The sequence below is a fragment of the Coregonus lavaretus genome (genome assembly GCF_964263955.1).
Source record: "Coregonus lavaretus genome assembly, chromosome: 1".
Taxonomy (NCBI): Eukaryota; Metazoa; Chordata; class Actinopteri; order Salmoniformes; family Salmonidae; genus Coregonus; species Coregonus lavaretus.
In genome coordinates, this window is record NC_139988.1 from 43,245,145 (window position 1) to 43,268,807 (window position 23,663).

At 45.4% G+C, this 23,663-nt stretch overlaps 1 protein-coding gene across 1 annotated transcript in view; it reads right to left on the reverse strand.

Annotated features, from left to right (window-relative positions):
- The window catches only part of LOC311129322 (protocadherin-15-like), a gene marked incomplete at both ends in the record, with an annotated part of 432,090 nt that overhangs the window by 56,428 nt on the left and 351,999 nt on the right, over positions 1 to 23,663 (reverse strand). Inside the window, one exon of the mRNA XM_084161599.1 lies at positions 22,617 to 22,726. Within this exon, the coding sequence (XP_084017725.1) occupies positions 22,617 to 22,726 (110 nt within the window). The remainder of the gene's footprint in view (positions 1 to 22,616; positions 22,727 to 23,663) is intronic.

A 23,663-nucleotide genomic window follows, 5' to 3' on the forward strand; every position in this document is an offset into this window, starting at 1 on the left:
GGTTTTCCTACTTACAAAGCATGAAGAGATCTGTATTTTTTATCATAGGTACACTTCAACTGTGAGAGACGGAATCTAAAACAAAAATCCAGAAAATCACATTGTATGATTTTTAAGTAATTAATTTGCATTTTATTGCATGACATAAGTTTTTGATACATCAGAAAAGCAGAACTTAATATTTGGTACAAAAACCTTTGTTTGCAATTACAGAGATCATACGTTTCCTGTAGGTCTTGACCAGGTTTGCACACACTGCAGCAGGGCTTTTTGCCCACTCCTCCATACAGACCTTCTCCCGATCCTTCAGGTTTCTGGGCTGTGGCTGGGCAATACGGACTTTCAGCTCCCTCCAAAGATGTTCTATTGGGTTCAGGTCTGGAGACTGGCTAGGCCACTCCAGGACCTTGATATGCTTCTTACGGAGCCACTCCTTAGTTGCCTGGCTGCGTGTTTCGGGTCGTTGTCATGCTGGAAGACCCAGCCACGACCCATCTTCAATGCTTTTACTGAGGGAAGGAGGTTGTTGGCAAAAATCTCGCGATACATGGCCCCATCCATCCTCCCCTCAATACGGTGCAGTCATCCTGTCCCCTTTGCAGAAAAGCATCCCCAAATAATTATGTTTCCACCTCCATGCTTCATGTCACTTCACGGTTGGGATGGTGTTCTTGGGGTTGTACTCATCCTTCTTCTTCCTCCAAACACGGCGAGTGGAGTTTAGACCAAAAAGCTCTATTTTTGTCTCATCAGACCACATGACCTTCTCCCATTCCTCCTCTGGATCATCCAGATGGTCATTGGCAAACTTCAGACGGGCCTGGACATGCACTGGCTTGAGCAGGGGGACCTTGCGTGCGCTAAAGGATTTTAATCCATGACGGCGTAGTGTGTTACTAATGGTTTTCTTTGAGACTGTGGTCCCAGCTCTCTTCAGGTCATTGACCAGGTCCTGCCGTGTAGTTCTAGGCTGATCCCTCACCTTCCTTATGATCATTGATGCCCCACGAGGTGAAATCATGCATGGAGCCCCAGACCAAGGGTGATTGACCGTCATCTTGAACTTCTTCCATTTTCTAATAATTGCGCCAACAGTTGTTGCCTTCTCACCAAGCTGCTTGCCTATTGTCCTGTAGCCCATCCCAGCCTTGTGCAGGTCTACAATTTTATCCCTGATGTCCTTATACAGCTCTCTGGTCATGGCCATTGTGGAGAGGTTGGAGTCTGTTTGATTGAGTGTGTGGACAGGTGTCTTTTATACAGGTAACGAGTTCAAACAGGTGCAGTTAATACAGGTAATAAGTGGAGAACAGGAGGGCTTCTTAAAGAAAAACTAACAGGTCTGTGAGAGCCGGAATTCTTACTGGTTGGTAGGTGATCAAATACTTATGTCATGCAATAAAATGCAAATTAATTACTTAAAAATCATACAATGTGATTTTCTGGATTTTTGTTTTAGATTCCATCTCTCACAGTTGAAGTGTACCTATGATAAACATTACAGACCTCTACATGCTTTGTAAGTAGGAAAACCTGCAAAATCGGCAGTGTATCAAATACTTGTTCTCCCCACTGTAGATATATATATATATATATATATATATATATATATATATATATATATATGTGTGGGTATGTGTATGTGTAACTACATGGCAGGACCTGGTCAATGACCTGAAGAGAGCTGGGATCACAATCTCAAAGAAAACCATTAGTAACACACTACACCGTCATGTATTAAAATCTTGCAGCGCATGCAAGGTCCCCCTGCTCAAGCCAGTGCATGTCCAGGCCCATCTGCAGTTTGCCAATGACCATCTGGATGATCCAGAGGAGGAATGGGAGAAGGTCATGTGGTCTGATGAGACAATAATATAGCTTTTTGGTCTAAACTCCACTCGCCGTGTTTGGAGGAAGAAGAAGGATGAGTACAACCCCAAGAACACCATCCCAACCGTGAAGCATGGAGGTGGAAACATAATTCTTTGGGGATGCTTTTCTGCAAAGGGGACAGGACGACTGCACCGTATTGAGGGGAGGATGGATGGGGCCATGTATCGCGAGATCTTGGCCAACAACCTCCTTCCCTCAGTAAGAGCATTGAAGATGTGTCGAGGCTGGGTCTTCCAGCATGACAACGAACCGAAACACAGAGCCAGGGCAACTAAGGAGTGGCTCCGTAAGAAGTATCTCAAGGTCCTGGAGTGGCCTAGCCAGTCTCCAGACCTAAACCCAATAGAACATCTTTGGAGGGAGCTGAAAGTCCGTATTGCCCAGCGACAGCCCCGAAACCTGAAGGATCTGGAGAAGGTCTGTATGGAGGAGTGGGCCAAAATCCCTGCTACAGTGTGTGCAAACCTGGTCAAGACCTACAGGAAACGTATGATCTCTGTAATTGCAAACAAAGGTTTCTGTACCAAATATTAAGTTCTTTTTTTCTGATGTATCAAAAACTTATGTCATGCAATAAAATGCAAATTATTTACTTAGAAATCATACAATGTGATTTTCTGGATTTTTGTTTTAGATTACGTCTCTCACAGTTGAAGTGTACCTATGATAAAAATTATAGACCTCTACTTGCTTTGTAAGTAGGAAAACCTGCAAAATCGGCAGTGTATCAAATTCTTGTTCTCCCCACTGTATATATATATATATATATATATATATATATATATATATATATATATACAGTGGGGGAAAAAAGTATTTAGTCAGCCACCAATTGTGCAAGTTCTCCCACTTAAAAAGATGAGAGAGTCCTGTAATTTTCATCATAGGTACACGTCAACTATGACAGACAAAATGAGGGAAAAAAATCCAGAAAATAACATTGTAGGATTTTTAATGAATTTATTTGCAAATGATGGTGGAAAATAAGTATTTGGTCAATAACAAAAGTTTCTCAATACTTTGTTATATACCCTTTGTTGGCAATGACACAGGTCAAACGTTTTCTGTAAGTCTTCACAAGGTTTTCACACACTTTTGCTGGTATTTTGGCCCATTCCTCCATGCAGATCTCCTCTAGAGCAGTGATGTTTTGGGGCTGTCGCTGGGCAACACGGACTTTCAATTCCCTCCAAAGATTTTCTATGGGGTTGAGATCTGGAGACTGGCTAGGCCACTCCAGGACCTTGAAATGCTTCTTACGAAGCCACACCTTCGTTGCCCGGGCGGTGTGTTTGGGATCATTGTCATGCTGAAAGACCCAGCCACGTTTCATCTTCAATGCCCTTGCTGATGGAAGGAGGTTTTCACTCAAAATGTCACGATACATGGCCCCATTCATTCTTTCCTTTACACGGATCAGTCGTCCTGGTCCCTTTGCAGAAAAACAGCCCCAAAGCATGATGTTTCCACCCCCATGCTTCACAGTAGGTATGGTGTTCTTTGGATGCAACTCAGCATTCTTTGTCCTCCAAACACGACGAGTTGAGCTTTTACCAAAAAGTTCTATTTTGGTTTCATCTGACCATATGACATTCTCCCAATCCTCTTCTGGATCATCCAAATGCACTCTAGCAAACTTCAGACAGGCCTGGACATGTACTGGCTTAAGCAGGGGGACACGTCTGGCACTGCAGGATTTGAGCCCCTGGCGGCGAAGTGTGTTACTGATGGTAGGCTTTGTTACTTTGGTCCCAGCTCTCTGCAGGTCATTCACTAGGTCCCCCCGTGTGGTTCTGGGATTTTTGCTCACCGTTCTTGTTATCATTTTGACCCCACGGGGTGAGATCTTGCGTGGAGCCCCAGATCGAGGGAGATTATCAGTGGTCTTGTATGTCTTCCATTTCCTAATAATTGCTCCCACAGTTGATTTCTTCAAACCAAGCTGCTTACCTATTGCAGATTCAGTCTTCCCAGCCTGGTGCAGGACTACAATTTTGTTTCTGGTGTCCTTTGACAGCTCTTTGGTCTTGGCCATAGTGGAGTTTGGAGTGTGACTGTTTGAGGTTGTGGACAGGTGTCTTTTATACTGATAACAAGTTCAAACAGGTGCCATTAATACAGGTAACAAGTGGAGGACTGAGGAGCCTCTTAAAGAAGTTGTTACAGGTCTTTGAGAGCCAGAAATCTTGCTTGTTTGTAGGTGACCAAATACTTATTTTCCACCATCATTTGCAAATAAATTCATAAAAAATCCTACAATGTGATTTTCTGGATTTTTTTTCCTCAATTACAGGCCTCTCTCATATTTTTAAGTGGGAGAACTTGCACAATTGGTGGCTGACTAAATAATTTTGTTCCCCACTGTATATATATATATATACAGTGAGGAGAACAAGTATTTGATACACTGCTGATTTTGCAGGTTTTCCTACTTACAAAGCATGTAGAGGTCTGTAATTTTTATCATAGGTACACTTCAACTGTGAGAGATGGAATCTAAAACAAAAATCCAGAAAATCACATTGTATGATTTTTAAGTAATTAATTTGCATTTTATTGCATGACATAAGTATTTGATCACCTACCAACCAGTAAGAATTCCGGCTCTCACAGACCTGTTAGTTTTTCTTTAAGAAGCCCTCCTGTTCTCCACTCATTACCTGTATTAACTGCACCTGTTTGAACTCGTTACCTGTATAAAAGACACCTGTCCACACACTCAATCAAACAGACTCCAACCTCTCCACAATGGCCAAGACCAGAGAGCTGTGTAAGGACATCAGGGATAAAATTGTAGACCTGCACAAGGCTGGGATGGGCTACAGGACAATAGGCAAGCAGCTTGGTGAGAAGGCAACAACTGTTGGCGCAATTATTAGAAAATGGAAGAAGTTCAAGACGGTCAATCACCCTCGGTCTGGGGCTCCATGCAAGTTCTCACCTTGTGGGGCATCAATGATCATGAGGAAGGTGAGGGATCAGCCCAGAACTACATGGCAGGACCTGGTCAATGACCTGAAGAGAGCTGGGACCACAGTCTCAAAGAAAACCATTAGTAACACAACACGCCGTCATGGATTAAAATCCTGCAGCGCACGCAAGGTCCCCCTGCTCAAGCCAGCACATGTCCAGGCCCGTCTGAAGTTTGCCAATGACCATCTGGATGATCCAGAGGAGGAATGGGAGAAGGTCATGTGGTCTGATGAGACAAAAATAGAGCTTTTTGGTCTAAACTCCACTCGCCGTGTTTGGAGGAAGAAGAAGGATGAGTACAACCCCAAGAACACCATCCCAACCGTGAACCATGGAGGTGGAAACATCATTCTTTGGGGATGCTTTTCTGCAAAGGGGACAGGACGACTGCACCGTATTGAGGGGAGGATGGATGGGGCCATGTATCGCGAGATCTTGGCCAACAACCTCCTTCCCTCAGTAAGAGCATTGAAGATGGGTCGTGGCTGGGTCTTCCAGCATGACAACGACCCGAAACACACAGCCAGGGCAACTAAGGAGTGGCTCCGTAAGAAGCATCTCAAGGTCATAGAGTGGCCTAACCAGTCTCCAGACCTGAACCCAATAGAAAATCTTTGGAGGGAGCTGAAAGTCCGTATTGCCCAGCGACAGCCCCGAAACCTGAAGGATCTGGAGAAGGTCTGTATGGAGGAGTGGGCCAAAAATCCATGCTGCAGTGTGTGCAAACCTGGTCAAGACCTACAGGAAACGTATGATCTCTGTAATTGCAAACAAAGGTTTCTGTACCAAATATTAAGTTCTGCTTTTCTGATGTATCAAATACTTATGTCATGCAATAAAATGCAAATTAATTACTTAAAAATCATACGATATGATTTTCTGGATTTTTGTTTTAGATTCCGTCTCTCACAGTTGAAGTGTACCTATGTTAAAAATTACAGACCTCTACATGCTTTGTAAATAGGAAAACCTGCAAAATCGGCAGTGTATCAAATACTTGTTCTCCCCACTGTATATACAGTGGGGAAAAAAAGTATTTAGTCAGCCACCAATTGTGCAAGTTCTCCCACTTAAAAAGATGAGAGAGGCCTGTAATTTTCAACATAGGTACACGTCAACTATGACAGACAAATTGAGAAACAAAATTCCAGAAAATCACATTGTAGGATTTTTAATGAATTTATTTGCAAATTATGGTGGAAAATAAGTATTTGGTCACCTACAAACAACAGATTCAGTCTTCCCAGCCTGGTGCAGGTCTACAATTTTGTTTCTGGTGTCCTTTGACAGCTCTTTGGTCTTGGCCATAGTGGAGTTTGGAGTGTGACTGTTTGAGGTTGTGGACAGGTGTCTTTTATACTGATAACAAGTTCAAACAGGTGCCATTAATACAGGTAACGAGTGGAGGACAGAGGAGTGTCTTAAAGAAGAAGTTACAGGTCTGTGAGAGCCAGAAATCTTGCTTGTTTGTAGGTGACCAAATACTTATTTTCCACCATAATTTGCAAATAAATTCATTAAAAATCCTACAATGTGATTTTCTGGATTTTTTTTTCTCATTTTGTCTGTCATAGTTGACGTGTACCTATGATGAAAATTACAGGCCTCTCTCATCTTTTTAAGTGGGAGAACTTGCACAATTGGTGGCTGACTAAATACTTTTTTTCCCCACTGTATATATATATACACACTGCTCAAAAAAATAAAGGGAACACTTAAACAACACATCCTAGATCTGAATGAATGAAATAATCTTATTAAATTTGTTTGTCTTTACATAGTTGAATGTGCTGACAACAAAATCACACAAAAATTATCAATGGAAATCAAATGTATCAACCCATGGAGGTCTGGATTTGGAGTCACCCTCAAAATTAAAGTGGAAACCCACACTACAGGCTGATCCAACTTTGATGTAATGTCCTTAAAACAAGTCAAAATTAGGCTCAGAAGTGTGTGTGGCCTCCACGTGCCTGTATGACCTCCCTACAACGCCTGGGCATGCTCCTGATGAGGTGGCGGATGGTCTCCTGAGGGATGTCCTCCCAGACCTGGACTAAAGCATCCGCCAACTCCTGGACAGTCTGTGGTGCAACGTGGCGTTGGTGGATGGAGCGAGACATGATGTCCCAGATGTGCTCAATTGGATTCAGGTCTGGGGAACGGGCGGTCCATAGCATCAATGCCTTCCTCTTGCAGGAACTGCTGACACACTCCAGCCACATGAGGTCTAGCATTGTCTTGCATTAGGAGGAACCCAGGGCCAACCGCACCAGCATATGGTCTCACAAGGGGTCTGAGGATCTCATCTCGGTACCTAATGGCAGTCAGGCTACCTCTGGCGTGCACATGGAGGGCTGTGCGCCCCCCCAAAGAAATGCCACCCCACACCATGACTGACCCACTGCCAAACCGGTCATGCTGGAGGATGTTGCAGGCAGCAGAACGTTCTCCATGGCGTCTCCAGACTCTGTCACATGTGCTCAGTGTGAACCTGCTTTCATCTGTGAAGAGCACAGGGCGCCAGTGGCGAATTTGCCAATCTTGGTGTTCTCTGGCAAATGCAAAACGTCCTGCACGTTGTTGGGCTGTAAGCACAACCCCCACCTGTGGACGTCGGGCCTTCATACCACCCTCTTGGAGTCTGTTTCTGACCGTTTGAGCAGACACATGCACATTTGTGGCCTGCTGGAGGTCATTTTGCAGGGCTCTGGCAGTGCTCCTCCTGCTCCTCCTTGCACAAAGGCGGAGGTAGTGGTCCTGCTGCTGGGTTGTTGCCCTCCTACGGCCTCCTCCACGTCTCCTGATGTACTGGCCTGTCTCCTGGTAGCGCCTCCATGCTCTGGACACTACGCTGACAGACACAGCAAACCTTCTTGCCACAGCTCGCATTGATGTGCCATCCTGGATGAGCTGCACTACCTGAGCCACTTGTGTGGGTTGTAGACTCTGTCTCATGCTACCACTAGAGTGAAAGCACCGCCAGCATTCAAAAGTGACCAAAACATCAGCCAGGAAGCATAGGAACTGAGAAGTGGTCTGTGGTCACCACCTGCAGAACCACTTCTTTATTGGGGGTGTCTTGCTAATTGCCTATAATTTCCACCTGTTGTCTATTCCATTTGCACAACAGCATATGAAATGTATTGTCAATCAGTGTTGCTTCCTAAGTGGACAGTTTGATTTCACAGAAGTGTTATTGACTTGGAGTTACAGTGGGGAAAATAAGTATTTATCCAGCCACCAATTGTGCAAGTTCTCCCACTTAAAAAGATGAGAGAGGCCTGTAATTTTCATCATAGGTAAACGTCTACTATGACAGACAAAATGAGAAAAAAAAATCCAGAAAATCACATAGTAGGATTTTTAATGAATTTATTTGCAAATTATGGTGGAAAATAAGTATTTGGTCAATAACAAACGTTTCTCAATACTTTGTTATATACCCTTTGTTGGCAATGAAACAGGTCAAACGTTTTCTGTAAGTCTTCACAAGGTTTTCAAACACTGTTGCTGGTATTTTGGCCCATTCCTCCATGCAGATCTCCTCTAGAGCAGTGATGTTTTGGGGCTGTCGCTGGGCAACACGGACTTTCAACTCCCTCCAAAGATTTTCTATGGGGTTGAGATCTGGAGACTGACTAGGCCACTTCAGGACCTTGAAATGCTTCTTACGAAGCCACTCCTTCGTTGCCCGGGCGGTGTGTTTGGGATCATTGTCATGCTGAAAGACCCAGCCACGTTTCATCTTCAATGCCCTTGCTGATGGAAGGAGGTTTTCACTCAAAATCTAACGATACATGGCCCCATTCATTCTTTCCTTTACACGGATCAGTCGTCCTGGTCCCTTTGCAGAAAAACAGCCCCAAAGCATGATGTTTCCACCCCCATGCTTCACAGTAGGTATGGTGGCCTTTGGATGCAACTCAGCATTCTTTGTCCTCCAAACACGACGAGTTGAGTTTTTACCAAAAAGTTCTATTTTGGTTTCATCTGACCAAATGACATTCTCCCAATCCTCTTCTGGATCATCCAAATGCACTCTAGAAAACTTCAGACGGGCCTGGACATGTACTGGCTTAAGCAGGGGGACACGTCTGGCACTGCAGGATTTGAGTCCCTGGCGGCGTAGTGTGTTACTGATGGTAGGCTTTGTTACTTTGGTCCCAGCTCTCTGCAGGTCATTCACTAGGCCCCCCCGTGTGGTTCTGGGATTTTTGCTCACCGTTCTTGTGATCATTTTGACCCCACGGGGTGAGATCTTGCGTGGAGCCCCAGATCGAGGGAGATTATCAGTGGTCTTCCATTTCCTAATAATTGCTCCCACAGTTGATTTCTTCAAACCAAGCTGCTTACCTATTGCAGATTCAGTCTTCCCAGCCTGGTGCAGGTCTACACTTTTGTTTCTGGTGTCCTTTGACAGCTCTTTGGTCTTGGCCATAGTGGAGTTTGGAGTGTGACTGTTTGAGGTTGTGGACAGGTGTCTTTTATACTGATAACAAGTTCAAACAGGTGCCATTAATACAGGTAACGAGTGGAGGACAGAGGAGCCTCTTAAAGAAGAAGTTACAGGTCTGTGAGAGCCAGAAATCTTTCTTGTTTGTAGGTGACCAAATACTTATTTTCCACCATCATTTGCAAATAAATTCATTAAAAATCCTACAATGTGATTTTCTGGAATTTCTTTTCTCAATTTGTCTGTCATTGTTGACGTGTACCTATGATGAAAATTACAGGCCTCTCTCATCTTTTTAAGTGGGAGAACTTGCACAATTGGTCGCTGACTAAATACTTTTTTCCCCACTGTACATTGTGTTGTTTAAGTGTTCCCTTTATTTTTTTTTAGCAGTGTATTTAAAAAAAAACATGGGGGATTGGAAGTGATGCAGACAATTACTTAGATGGAAGTTACAATCTATCTGCAATATTAAGCTGATCTACCCGCCCCCCCAAAAAAAGAAAAAAATATATATATATACAGTGGGGAGAACAAGTATTTGATGCACTGCCGATTTTGCAGGTTTTCCTACTTACAAAGCATGTAGAGGTCTGTCATTTTTATCATAGGTACACTTCAACTGTGAGAGACGGAATCTAAAACAAAAATCCAGAAAATCACATTGTATGATTTTTAAGTAATTAATTTGCATTTTATTGCATGACATATGTATTTGATCACCTACCAACCAGTAAGAATTCCGGCTCTCACAGACCTGTTAGTTTTTCTCCAGACCTGAACCCAATAGAAAATATTTGGAGGGAGCTGAAAGTCTATATTGCCCAGCGACATCCCCGAAACCTGAAGGATCTGGAGAAGGTCTGTATGGAGGAGTGGGCCAAAATCCCTGCTGCAGTGTGTGCAAACCTGGTCAAGACCTACAGGAAACTTATGATCTCTGTAATTGCAAACAAAGGTTTCTGTACCAAATATTAAGTTCTGCTTTTTTGATGTATCAAATACCTATGTCATGCAATAAAATGCAAATTAATTACTTAAAAATCATACAATGTGATTTTCTGGATTTTTGTTTTAGATTCCGTCTCTCACAGTTGAAGTGTACCTATGATAAAAATTACAGACCTCTACATGCTTTGTAAGTAGGAAAACCTGCAAAATCAGCATAGTATCAAATACTTGTTATCCCCACTGTATATATTAGCCCTCTGATGACAATGAAGAGCAAGTTCTGGGCTAGCTGCAGCTTAACTAGGTCTTTCTTTGCAGCACCTGACCATATGACTGGACAATAATCAAGATAAGATAAAACTAGAGCCTGCAGGACTTACCTTGCGGAGTGTGGTGTCAAAAAAGCAGAGCATCTCTTTATTACGGACAGACCTCTCCCCATCTTCACAACCATTGAATCTTTATGTTTTGACCATGAAAGTTTACAATCTAATGTAACACCAAGTGATTTAAATATCCTCAACTTGTTCAACAGCCACACTATTCATTACCAGATTCAGCTGAGGTCTAGATCATAGGGAATGATTTGTACCAAATACAATGCTCGTCGTTTTAGAGATGTTCAGGACCAGTTTATTACTGGCAACCCATTCCAAAACAGACTGCAACCCTTTGTTAAGGGTTTCAGCTACTTCATTGGCTGTGGTTGCTGACACGTATATGGTTGAATCATCAGCATACACGGACACATATGCTTTGCTTAATGCCATTGGCAGGACATTGGTAAAAATAGAAAAGAGTAGAGGGCCTAGAGAGCTGCGCTACGGTAAGCTTCCATTAAAGAAAACCCTCTGAGTTCTATTAGATAGATAGCTCTGATTTCATGATAGGGCAGAGGTTGAAAAGCCATAACACATACACTACCGGTCAAAACTTTTAGAACACCTACTCATTCAAGGGTTTTTCTTTCTTTTTTTACTATTTTCTACATTGTAGAATAATAGTGAAGACATCAAAACTATGAAATAACACATATGGAATCATGTAGTAACCAAAACAGTGTTAAACAAAATCAACAAATATGTTATATTTGAGATTCTTCAAATAGCCGCCCTTTGCCTTGATGACAGCTTTGCACACTCTTGGCATTCTCTCAACCAGCTTCACCTGGAATGCTTTTCCAACAGTCTTGAAGGAGTTCCCACATATGCTGAACACTTGTTGGCTGCTTTTCCTTCACTCTGCGGTCCGACTCATCCCAAACCATCTCAATTTGGTTGAGGTTGGGGGATTGTGGAGGCCTGGTCATCTGATGCAGCACTCCATCACTCTCCTTCTGTGATGAGTGATTTTGAAGGAGTCAGGTGCATGAGGGTAAATCACAGAATAACAGGATTTATTCCGAAAACACAGAGTTATGCAGTAATGTGTCAAAACACTCCAGTGCGCAAAACAGGCGCACTGGAAACAACAAGGCACACAGAGAAATATCCCGGTGATACAAAATACAAGGATCTCCACCGAGCTTCTCTAACCTTCACAATAAAGAATCACACACTAAGACAAGGGGGCAGAGGGAACACTTACACAGGTACTGATGAGGGGATGTGAACCAGGTGTGTGTGATAAACAAAACAAAACAAATGGAATGATGAGATCAGGAGCAGCAGTGGCTAGAAGGCCGGTGACGACGAACGCCGAAGCCTGCCCGAACAAGGAGAGTAGGTAGCTTCGGAGGAAGTCGTGACAACTTCATGGTAAAATAGCCCTTACACAGCCTGGAGGTGTGTTAGGTCCTTGTTTTTAATTTCTTTATCGTTTTTATTTTATTTATATATATATACAGTGGGGAAAAAAAGTATTTAGTCAGCCACCAATTGTGCAAGTTCTCCAACTTAAAAAGATGAGAGAGGCCTGTAATTTTCATCATAGGTACACGTCAACTATGACAGACAAAATGAGGGGAAAAAATCCAGAAAATCACATTGTAGGATTTTTTATGAATTTATTTGCAAATTATGGTGGAAAATAAGTATTTGGTCAATAACAAAAGTTTCTCAATACTTTGTTATATACCCTTTGTTGGCAATGACACAGGTCAAACGTTTTCTGTAAGTCTTCACAAGGTTTTCACACACTGTTGCTGGTATTTTGGCCCATTCCTTCATGCAGATCTCCTCTAGAGCAGTGATGTTTTGGGGCTGTCGCTGGGCAACACGGACTTTCAACTCCCTCCAAAGATTTTCTATGGGGTTGAGATCTGGAGACTGGCTAGGCCACTCCAGGACCTTGAAACGCTTCTTACGAAGCGACTCCTTCGTTGCCCGGGCGGTGTGTTTGGGATCATTGTCATGCTGAAAGACCCAGCCACGTTTCATCTTCAATGCCCTTGCTGATGGAAGGAGGTTTTCACTCAAAATCTCACGATACATGGCCCCATTCATTCTTTCCTTTACACGGATCAGTCGTCCTGGTCCCTTTGCAGAAAAACAGCCCCAAAGCATGATGTTTCCACCCCCATGCTTCACAGTAGGTATGGTGTTCTTTGGATGCAACTCAGCATTCTTTGTCCTCCAAACACGACGAGTTGAGTTTATACCAAAAAGTAATATTTTGGTTTCTTCTGACCATATGACATTCTCCCAATCCTCTTCTGGATCATCCAAATGCACTCTAGCAAACTTCAGACGGGCCTAGACATGTACTGGCTTAAGCAGGGGGACACGTCTTGCACTGCAGGATTTGAGTCCCTGGCGGCGTAGTGTGTTACTGATGGTAGGCTTTGTTACTTTGGTCCCAGCTCTCTGCAGGTCATTCACTAGGTCCCCCCGTGTGGTTCTGGGATTTTTGCTCACCGTTCTTGTGATCATTTTGACCCCACGGGGTGAGATCTTGCGTGGAGCCCCAGATCGAGGGACATTATCAGTGGTCTTCTATGTCTTCCATTTCCTAATAATTGCTCCCACAGTTGATTTCTTCAAACCAAGCTGCTTACCTATTGCAGATTCAGTCTTCCCAGCCTGGTGCAGGTCTACAATTTTGTTTCTGGTGTCCTTTGACAGCTCTTTGGTCTTGGCCATAGTGGAGTTTGGAGTGTGACTGTTTGAGGTTGTGGACAGGTGTCTTTTATACTGATAACAAGTTAAAACAGGTGCCATTGATACAGGTAACGAGTGGAGGACAGAGGAGCCTCTTAAAGAAGAATTTACAGGTCTGTGAGAGCCAGAAATCTTGCTTGTTTGTAGGTGACCAAATACTTATTTTCCACCATCATTTGCAAATAGATTCATTAAAAATCCTACAATGTGATTTTCTGGATTTTTTTTTCTCAATTTGTCTGTCATAGTTGATGTGTACCTATGATGAAAATTACAGGCCTCTCTCATCTTTTTAAGTGGGAGAACTTGCACAATTGGTGGCTGACTAAATACTATTTTTCCCCACTGTATATATATATATTATTTTTTTCTATTATTATTTTTTTTTTTGTCATTTAGCAGACACTCTTATCCAGAGTGACTTACAGTTAGTGAGTGCATACATTATCATTATTTTTATTTCATACTGGCCCCCCGTGGGAATCGAACCCACAGCCCTGGCGTTGCAAACACCATGCTCTTCCAACTGAGCTACATCCATGCCGGACATTCCATCCCCTACCCTGGACGATGCTGGGCCAATTGTGCGCCGCCACATGGGTCTCCCAGTCGCGGCCGGCTACGACAGAGCCTGGATTAGAACCAGGATCTCTAGTTTTTTTTTTATTTTTTTTATTTTATTTTTTACCTTTATTTAACCAGGTAAGCCAGTTGAGAACAGGTTCTCATTTACAACTGCGACCTGGCCAAGATAAAGCAAAGCAGTGCAATAAAAACAACACAGAGTTACATATGGGGTAAAAAACATAAAGTCAAAAATACAACAGAAAATATATATACAGTGTGTGCAAATGTAGCAAGTTATGGAGGTAAGGCAATAAATAGGCTATAGTGCAAAATAGTTACAATAGTATTAACACTGGAATGCTAGATGTGCAAGAGATTATGTGCAAATAGAGATACTGGGGTGCAAAAGAGCAAAATAAATAACAATATAGGGATGAGGTAGTTGGGTGGGCTAATTTCAGATGGGCTGTGTACAGGTGCAGTGATCGGTAAGGTGCTCTGACAACTTATGTTTAAAGTTATTGAGGGAGATAAGAGTCTCTAGCTTCAGAGATTTTTGCAATTTGTTCCAGTCATTGGCAGCAGAGAACTGGAAGGAATGGCGGCCAAAGGAGGTGTTGGCTTTGGGAATGACCAGTGAGATATACCTGCTGGAGCGCAGACTTCGGGTGGGTGCTGCTATGGTGACCAATGAGCTAAGATAAGGCAGGGATTTGCCAAGCAGTGATGTATAGATGGCCTGGAGCCAGTGGGTTTGACGACGAACATGTAGTGAGGACCAGCCAACAAGAGCGTACAGGTCACAGTGGTGGGTAGTGTATGGGGCTTTGGAGACAAAACGGATGGCACTGTGATAGACTACATCCAATTTGCTAAGTAGAGTGTTGGAGGCTATTTTGTAAATGACATCGCCGAAGTCAAGGATCGGTAGGATAGTCAGTTTTACGAGGGCATGTTTGGCAGCATGAGTGAAGGAGGCTTTGTTGCGAAATAGGAAGCCGATTCTAGATTTAACTTTGGATTGGAGATTCTTTATGTGAGTCTGGAAGGAGAGTTTACAGTCTAACCAGACACCTAGGTATTTGTAGTTGTCCACATACTCTAGGTCAGACCCGTCGAGAGTGGTGATTCTAGTCGGGTGGGCGGGTGCCAGCAGCGTTCGATTGAAAAGCATGCATTTAGTTTTACTAGTGTTTAAGAGCAGTTGGAGGCTACTGAAGGAGTGTTGTATGGCATTGAAGCTCGTTTGGAGGTTTGTTAACACAGTGTCCAATGAAGGGCCAGATGTATACAAAATGGTGTCGTCTGCGTAGAGGTGGATCTGAGAGTCACCAGCAGCAAGAGCGACATCATTGATATACACGGAGAAAAGTGTCGGCCCAAGAATTGAACCCTGTGGCACCCCCATAGAGACTGCCATAGGTCCAGACAACAGGCCCTCCGATTTGACACACTGAACTCTATCCGAGAAGTAGTTGGTGAACCAGGCGAGGCAGTCATTTGAGAAACCAAGGCTATTTAGTCTGCCAATAAGAATGCGGTGGTTGACAGAGTCGAAAGCCTTGGCCAGGTCGATGAAGACGGCTGCACAGTACTGTCTATTATCAATCGCGGTTATAATATCGTTTAGGACCTTGAGCGTGGCTGAAGTGCACCCATGACCAGCTCGGAAACCGGATTGCATAGCGGAGAAGGTACGGTGGTATTCGAAATGGTCGGTGATCTGTTTGTTAACTTGGCTTTCAAATACTTTCGAAAGGCAGGGCAGGATGGATATAGGTCTGTAGCAGTTTGGATCTAGAGTGTCACCCCCTTTGAAGAGGGGGATGACCGCGGCAGCTTTCCAATCTCTGGGGATCTCAGACGTTATGAAAGAGAGGTTGAACAGACTAGTAATAGGGGTTGCGACAATTTCGGCGGCTAGTTTTAGAAAGATAGGGTCCAGATTGTCTAGCCCGGCTGATTTGTAGGGGTCCAGATTTTGCAGCACTTTCAAAACATTGTCACGATCGTCGTTAAGAGAGGAGGACCAAGGCGCAGCGTGATGAACGAACATGTTTATTTATCATTAGCGATAAACACGGACAGTAAACAAAAACAACAAACGACTCGTAACGTCCTAGGTAACATAGACCAACACGGAACAAGAACCCACAAACACAAAGGGAAAAACAGACCGTTTAAATATGGCTCCCAATCAGAGACAACCAGCCACAGCTGACACTCGTTGCCTCTGATTGGGAGTCACTCAGGCCAACATAGAAATAAACAAACTAGAATTCCCAACATAGAAACAGAACACATAGAAAGAACACACCCTGGCTCAACATATAGAGTCCCAGAGCCAGGGTGTTACAGTACCCCCCCCCCTAAAGGCGCGGACTGCGACGCGCCTCAACTAGAGCAAAACAGGGGAGGGCTGGGTGGGCATTCCTCCTCGGCGGCGGTTCTGGCTCCGGCCTTGCCCACCACCCTCCAATAAACCCCCCATAGCGCCCCTGGTCCGGTCTGGCCCCGCTGGCTGGAGCTGAACTGGACGTAGCAGGAGCGGTTAGCTTCAGCTCCATAGTGGAGCAGTTGACCGGTACCCTACCAGGCACCGGTGACCCAGGCACGGGTTGTGCTGAACTGACGACGCGCATCCCTGGCTTGGTGCGTGGAGCCGGAACGGGCCGGACCGGGCTGACGACTCGCACCCCTGGCTTGGTGCGTGGAGTAGGAACAGGCCGGACCGGGCTGACGATGCGCACCCCTGGCTTGGTGCGTGGAGCAGCAACGGGCCGGACCGGGCTGACGATGCGCACCCCTGGCTTGGTGCGTGGAGCAGCAACAGGCCGGACCGGGCTGACGATACGCACCCCTGGCTTGGTGCGTGGAGCAGGAACGGACCGGACCGGGCTGACGATGCGCACCCCTGGCTTGGTGCGTGGAGCCGGAACGGGCCTCACCGGACTGACGACTCGCACCCCTGGCTTGGTGCGTGGAGCAGCAACGGGCCGGACCGGGCTGACGATGCGCACCCCTGGCTTGGTGCGTGGAGCCGGAACGGGCCTCACCGGACTGACGACTCGCACCCCTGGCTTGGTGCGTGGAGCAGCAACGGGCTTTACCAGGCTGACGACTCGCACCCCTGGCTTGGTGCGAGTAGCAGGAACGGGCTGGACCAGGCTGACGACTCGCACCCATGGCTTGGTGCGGGTAGCAGGAACGGGCTGGACCAGGCTGACGACTCGCACCCCTGGCTTGGTGCGAGTGGCAGGAACAGGCTGGACCAGGCTGACGACTCGCACCCCTGGCTTGGTGCGAGTGGCAGGAACAGGCCGGGCCGGGCTGGCGACGCGCACCTTAGGCTTGGTGCGAGTGGCAGGAACAGGCTGGGCCGGGCTGGCGACGCGCACCGTAGGCTTGGTGCGAGTGGCAGGAACAGGCCGGGCCGGGCTGGCGACGCACATCGTAGGTTTGGTGCAAGGAGCAGGAACAGGCCGGGCCGGGCTGGCGACGCGCACCGTAGGCTTGGTGCGAGTGGCAGGAACAGGCCGGGCCGGGCTGGCGACGCACACCGTAGGCTTGGTGCGAGGGGCAGGAACAGGCCGGACCGGGCTGGCGACGCACACCGTAGGCTTGGTGCGAGAGGCAGGAACAGGCCGGACCGGGCTGGTGACGCGCACCGTCCATTTGGTGCGAGGGGCCGTAACAGGCCGGACCGTACTGGGGACACACACCACTGGCTCTACCCCGGGATCTGGAACGGGCCGGACCGGACTGGTAACACACCCCAGTACCTCTCGCCGTGCCTCTAAACCTTCTTTCCCTACTTTGACCAGTGGCCCCCGTAACCTGGTGGCCTTCTGAATACGCCCCTTTTCTGCCTCCGTCAGCCCCGTCGTCCATGCCCTTTGCCCCCCCCTAAAATTTTTTTGGGGTTGCCTCTCGACCGTCCGACGACGACCCTGATCACGCCGTTGCTCCTCTCTCCGTCGCCTCTCTACAGTCTCACTCCATGGCCGGCGATCCATCCCGGCCAGGATTTCCTCCCAGGTCCAGGACCCCTGCCCGTCCAAAATCTGCTCCCACGTCCAGGCTGCCTGCTCCTGGACACGCTGCTTGGTCCTGGTATGGTGGGTTTTTCTGTCACGATCGTCGTTAAGAGAGGAGGACCAAGGCGCAGCGTGATGAACGAACATGTTTATTTATCATTAGCGATAAACACGGACAGTAAACAAAAACAACAAACGACTCGTAACGTCCTAGGTAACATAGACCAACACGGAACAAGAACCCACAAACACAAAGGGAAAAACAGACAGTTTAAATATGGCTCCCAATCAGAGACAACCAGCCACAGCTGACACTCGTTGCCTCTGATTGGGAGTCACTCAGGCCAACATAGAAATAAACAAACTAGAATTCCCAACATAGAAACAGAACACATAGAAAGAACACACCCTGGCTCAACATATAGAGTCCCAGAGCCAGGGTGTTACAAACATCAGCTGTCTGAATTTGTGTGAAGGAGAAGCGGGGGGGGCATGGGCAAGTTGCAGCGGATGGTGCAGAGTTGGTGGCCGGGGTAGTGGTAGCCAGATGGAAAGCATGGCCAGCTGTAGCAAAATGCTTGTTGAAATTCTCGATTATTGTAGATTTATCGGTGGTGATAGTGTTTCCTAGCCTCAGTGCAGTGGGCAGCTGGGAGGAAGTGCTCTTATTCTCCATGGACTTTACAGTGTCCCAAAACTTTTTGGAGTTAGTGCTACAGGATTGAAATTTCTGTTTGAAAAAGTTAGCCTTTGCTTTCCTGACTGCTTGTGTATATTGGTTCCTAACTTCCCTGAAAAGTTGCATATCACGGGGGCTATTTGATGCTAATGCAGTACGCCACAGGATGTTTTTGTGCTGGTCAAGGGCAGTCAAGTCTGAGGAGAACCAGGGGCTATATCTGTTTTTAGTTCTGTATTTTTTGAATGGGGCATGTTTATTTAAGATTGAGAGGAAATTACTTTTAAGGAACAACCAGGCATCCTCTACTGACGGAATGAGATCTATATCCATCCAGGATACCTGGGCCAGGTCAATTAGGAAGGCCTGCTCGCTAAAGTGTTTTAGGGAGCGTTTGACAGTGATGAGGGGTGGTCGTTTGACCGCGGACCCGTTACGGACGCAGGCAATAAGGCAGTGATCGCTGAGATCCTGGTTGAAGACAGCTGAGGTGTATTTAGAGGGTATGTTAGTCAGGATGATATCTATGAGGGTACCCATGTTTACGGATTTAGGGTTGTACCTGGTAGGTTCGTTGATAATTTGTGTGAGATTGAGGGCATCTAGTTTAGATTGTAGGATGGCCGGGGTGTTAAGCATATCCCAATTTAGGTCACCAAGCAGTACGAACTCTGAGGATAGATGGGGGGCAATCAATTCACATATGGTGTCCAGGGCACAGCTGGGGGCTGAGGGGGGTCTGTAGCAAGCGGCAACAGTGAGAGACTTATTTCTGGAAAGGTGGATTTTTAGAAGTAGAAGCTCAAACTGTTTGGGCACAGACCTGGATAGTATGATAGAGCTCTGCAGGCTATCTCTACAGTAGATTGCAACACCACCCCCTTTGGCAGTTCTATCTAGACGGAAAATGTTATAGTTGGGGATGGAAATTTCAGAATTTTTGGTGGCCTTCCTGAGCCAGGATTCAGACACTGCTAGAACATCAGGGTTGGCGGAGTGTGCTAACGCAGTGAATAACTCAAACTTAGGAAGTAGACTTCTGATATTTATGTGCAAGAAACCAAGACTTTTGCGATTACAGAAGTCAGCAAATGATAGCGCCTGGGGAGTAGGAGTGATACTGAGGGCTGCAGGGCCTGGGTTAGCCTCTACATCACCAGAAAAACAGAGGAGGACTAGAATAAGGATACGGCTAAAGGCTTTAAGAACTGGTCTTCTAGTGCGTTAGGTACATAGAATAAAGGGGGCAGATTTCCGGGTGTTGTAGAAAAGATTCAGGGCATTATGTACAGACAAGGATATGGAAGGATATGAGTAAAGTGGAGGTAAACCTAAGCGTTGGGTAACAATGAAAGAGATAGCATCATTGGAGGCATCAATTGAGTCGGTCTCCGCGTGTATGGGGGGTGGGACAAAGGAGCTATCTAAGGCAGGTTTAGCTGGGCTGGGGGATCTACAGTGAAATAGTACAATTAGAAATAACCGAAACAACAATAAGCTAACCATGTTTGGGCTGAGGCTAAACATAAACAGGATGTAGTACCGTAAAAAGGAACAGTCCAGCAGACATCAGCTTTGTAGCTGAGTTATCAAAGGTCTGGTGAACAGCAATAGGATAGTTCGGAGGCTGCTAAAGCACTAGCGAGTAAGAGGCCACGGCTAGCGTGTGCTAGCGGGCCGGGGCTAGCAGATGGAATCTTCGTGGTCGACGTCGTAACCACATCAGACGATTTCGTCGGCAGACCAGTCGTGTAGGATCGGCGGGGCTCCGTGTCAACACTAGGTGGTCCCGTCCGGTTGACAGAGAGGTAGATAGCCGGGAGATGGGCCTAGCTCAGGATGATTAGCCAGACCACAGCGTCCATTTTGTTGCAGCTAGCTGGTAGCGATGAAACCGGAGTTGAAGGTCCAGTGATTCAGTGATTCCGGCAGAAAAACTGATATGTTCTGGGTCGATAACGCGCTGTGCAGACTGGCCGAATATCCAGTGATTAATGTCCAGTGATTAAATTAATCCCGCAGAAAAAAAAATCCAATGTTCTGGGTGAAATACCGCTAACTGTGGCTAATAGCAAGTAGCTAGTTAGCTGGCTAGCTAGTTTCAACTGGAGATTCTAGATAAAAGGTAAGTCAATAATAGAATCCGTTCCACATTGAGTGATGCGGGTTGCAGGAAAGTATATTTTGTAGAAGGATGAAAAGTCTGATAGGGAAATATGTATGAAAAATACAAAAAAACAGGGTATTTACAGGCTATTTACAGACACACGACAAAAACAGAACTGCACTACTACGCCATCTTGGAACTAAGTGGCAGAGCTAGCACTGCAATGCAGTGCCTTAGACCACTGCGCCACTCGGGAGACTTTGTCCTGTTGAAAAAAAATTATAGTCCCACTAAGCCCAAACCAGATGGGATGGCGTATCGCTGCAGAATGCTGTGGTAGCCATGCTGGTTAAGTGTGCCTTGAATTCTAAATCAATCACAGACTGTGTCACCAGCAAAGCACCCCCACACCAAAACACCTCCTCCATGCTTTACGGTGGGAAATACACATGCGGAGATCATCCGTTCACCCACACCGCGTCTCACAAAGACACGGCGGTTTGAACCAAAAATCTCAAATTTGGACTCCAGACCAAAGGACAAATTTCCACCGGTTTATTGTCCATTGCTCGTGTTTCTTGGCCCAAGCAAGTCTCTTCTTATTATTGGTGTCCTTTAGTAGTGGTTTCTTTGCAGCAATTTGACCATGAAGGCCTGATTCACACAGTCTCCTCTGAACAGTTGATGTTGAGATATGTCTGTTACTTTACTCTGTTAAGCATTTATTTTGGGCTGCAATTTCTGAGGCTGGTAAGTCTAATAAACTTATCCTCTGCAGCAGAGGTAACTCTGAGTCTTCCTTTCCTGTGGTGGTCCTCATGAGAGCCAGTTCCATCATAGTGCTTGATGGTTTTTGCGACTGCACTTGAAGAAACTTTCAAAGTTCGTGAAATGTTCCGTATTGACAGACCTTCTAGCCTTAAAGTAATGATGGACTGTCATTTCTCTTTGCTTATTTGAGCTGTTCTTGACATAATATTGACTTGGTCTTTTATCAAATAGGGCTATCTTCTGTATACCCCCCCTACCTTGTTCAAGTCAGCTCCACTGAGAGAGTGGTAACGGAGAGCAGACGGATGGGGTTTTCTGGCACTATAAGGCACAGGACTCTATGACGTTCACAGAACGCTTTGTACACAAACATTTTGTTGGAACCAGTCCACACCCACTCAAAGCCCCCCCCCCCCATATAGGGGACTTAACATCTGAGAGGTAAAAAGAAAAGAAAATTATAACCTATTGTTTTTTTTATACTTTTGGCACCCAGCCGCTGATACTGTAAGTGCACACTCTGTTTAAGAGTTACATTTAATTCGTTCCAGATGCTCAGGTTTAAAGCACACATTTGGGACATTCCCAAGTCAATGCATTAATCAGGAGTAGACTGTACATCACACATTGATAAATACTATTGCACATTGACTTCATAGACATGGAAATAGACTGTGATAAAATAACATTTCCACTGTGGTCTCAGCCACCTGTTCTCCCTTCCCTGACAGTCACTCTCCATGGCTGCTACTTCAGGAGAGTAGAAATCACTAGCCTCATAATTGGCAGCCGCCCCTGCCTGCTCATCTCTGCTCTGTACCGCCCTCCTTTGACCTTTAGACAGGGGCTAACCTTTTGCACGTCTCCACTCTTGATTTCCCTGGATGCAATTGTGCTTTTCAGGCCTTCTCAGCACTCAGACATTGAAAGGCTAAGTAGGCAACCAATTTTTGTAGAATGGATTGTACATTATTCAATAGATTGCACATTATTGCAATAATTTAAAAGACAGAAATGTGACCTTTTCCTATTTTGGTGAGTGTTTCTTCTATCTATGGCACTGGAGGGTAATGTCTGCACTTACCGCCTTCGTTTCCTCCCACGATGGAGTAGAAGATGGTCTGGTTGATGGCGGCTGCCAGGATGCTGCCCACCGGTCTGCCTACTGGGGCCAGCTCACTGACAATAGCAAACCTGGAGACAGAGATGGAGAGGACATTACTAAACATCCCTGGAGACTTTACCACTGAGAAAATCAATAGTGAAAATATTTTTGTTTATCTGACAGACACTATGCTCCTTCCCACCACATTTAGCAGACACACTGTTGAATATGGCACACATAAAACTTTCACTAAACAAAACAATATTCACACTTTTAAACATTTCTACAATAGCAATTAACGCTTTACTTTAATTTGACAAGTTCCAGTGCACATTAAGTCTGTGTTTTCAAGTTGTCCAAATAAAAATGTTCACAACTTTTAGAAACATTTAAAATAAGGGCTGTGTTTCGTGTAGGCTTACCCTGGTGTGATGTTTTGATAACCATGTAAATCTCTATCAGACAAGGTGACTTTTATCAATATATTTGCCTGTATTTACCCCCCCAAAATGAAATGGTAATTAGCTGCTAATGTGGCTATAATACATAACTACAAATGCCATGATGCTCTGGATGAGACTGCCGAATCGAGGCAAAGGTAAGAATCTCTGCAATCATAGACCACCCTTGAAACCAAACAAGAGTGTCTATGGTGATACTGTAGGTGGGATGGGTTTGAGAGTGGCTGATGGTGGGATTAAAGAGTTTATGTGATTGCTGTATATAAAAGTACCATGTATGGAAAATGAGTATGGAAAATGTATGTATATGTAGGAGAAAATATATGTGTCCTCCGAAGACAGGGGGTGGTGGATGGGTAAAAAAATAAAATCTCTGGATTAACCTTTTCATGTGTGAGTTCCTAATATCGCTAACGGTCGCCCTAGCGTGAGGTTTTTTATGTGCGTGATGTCAGAATGCACTCACTGTTCCAAAATATGATTGTTATGCAACAGTTAACCTGCGCTGCCCTCAAACCGAGACAGTCTTGCACAAAGTTTTCCCCCCTGGCACATTTTCTGGCTG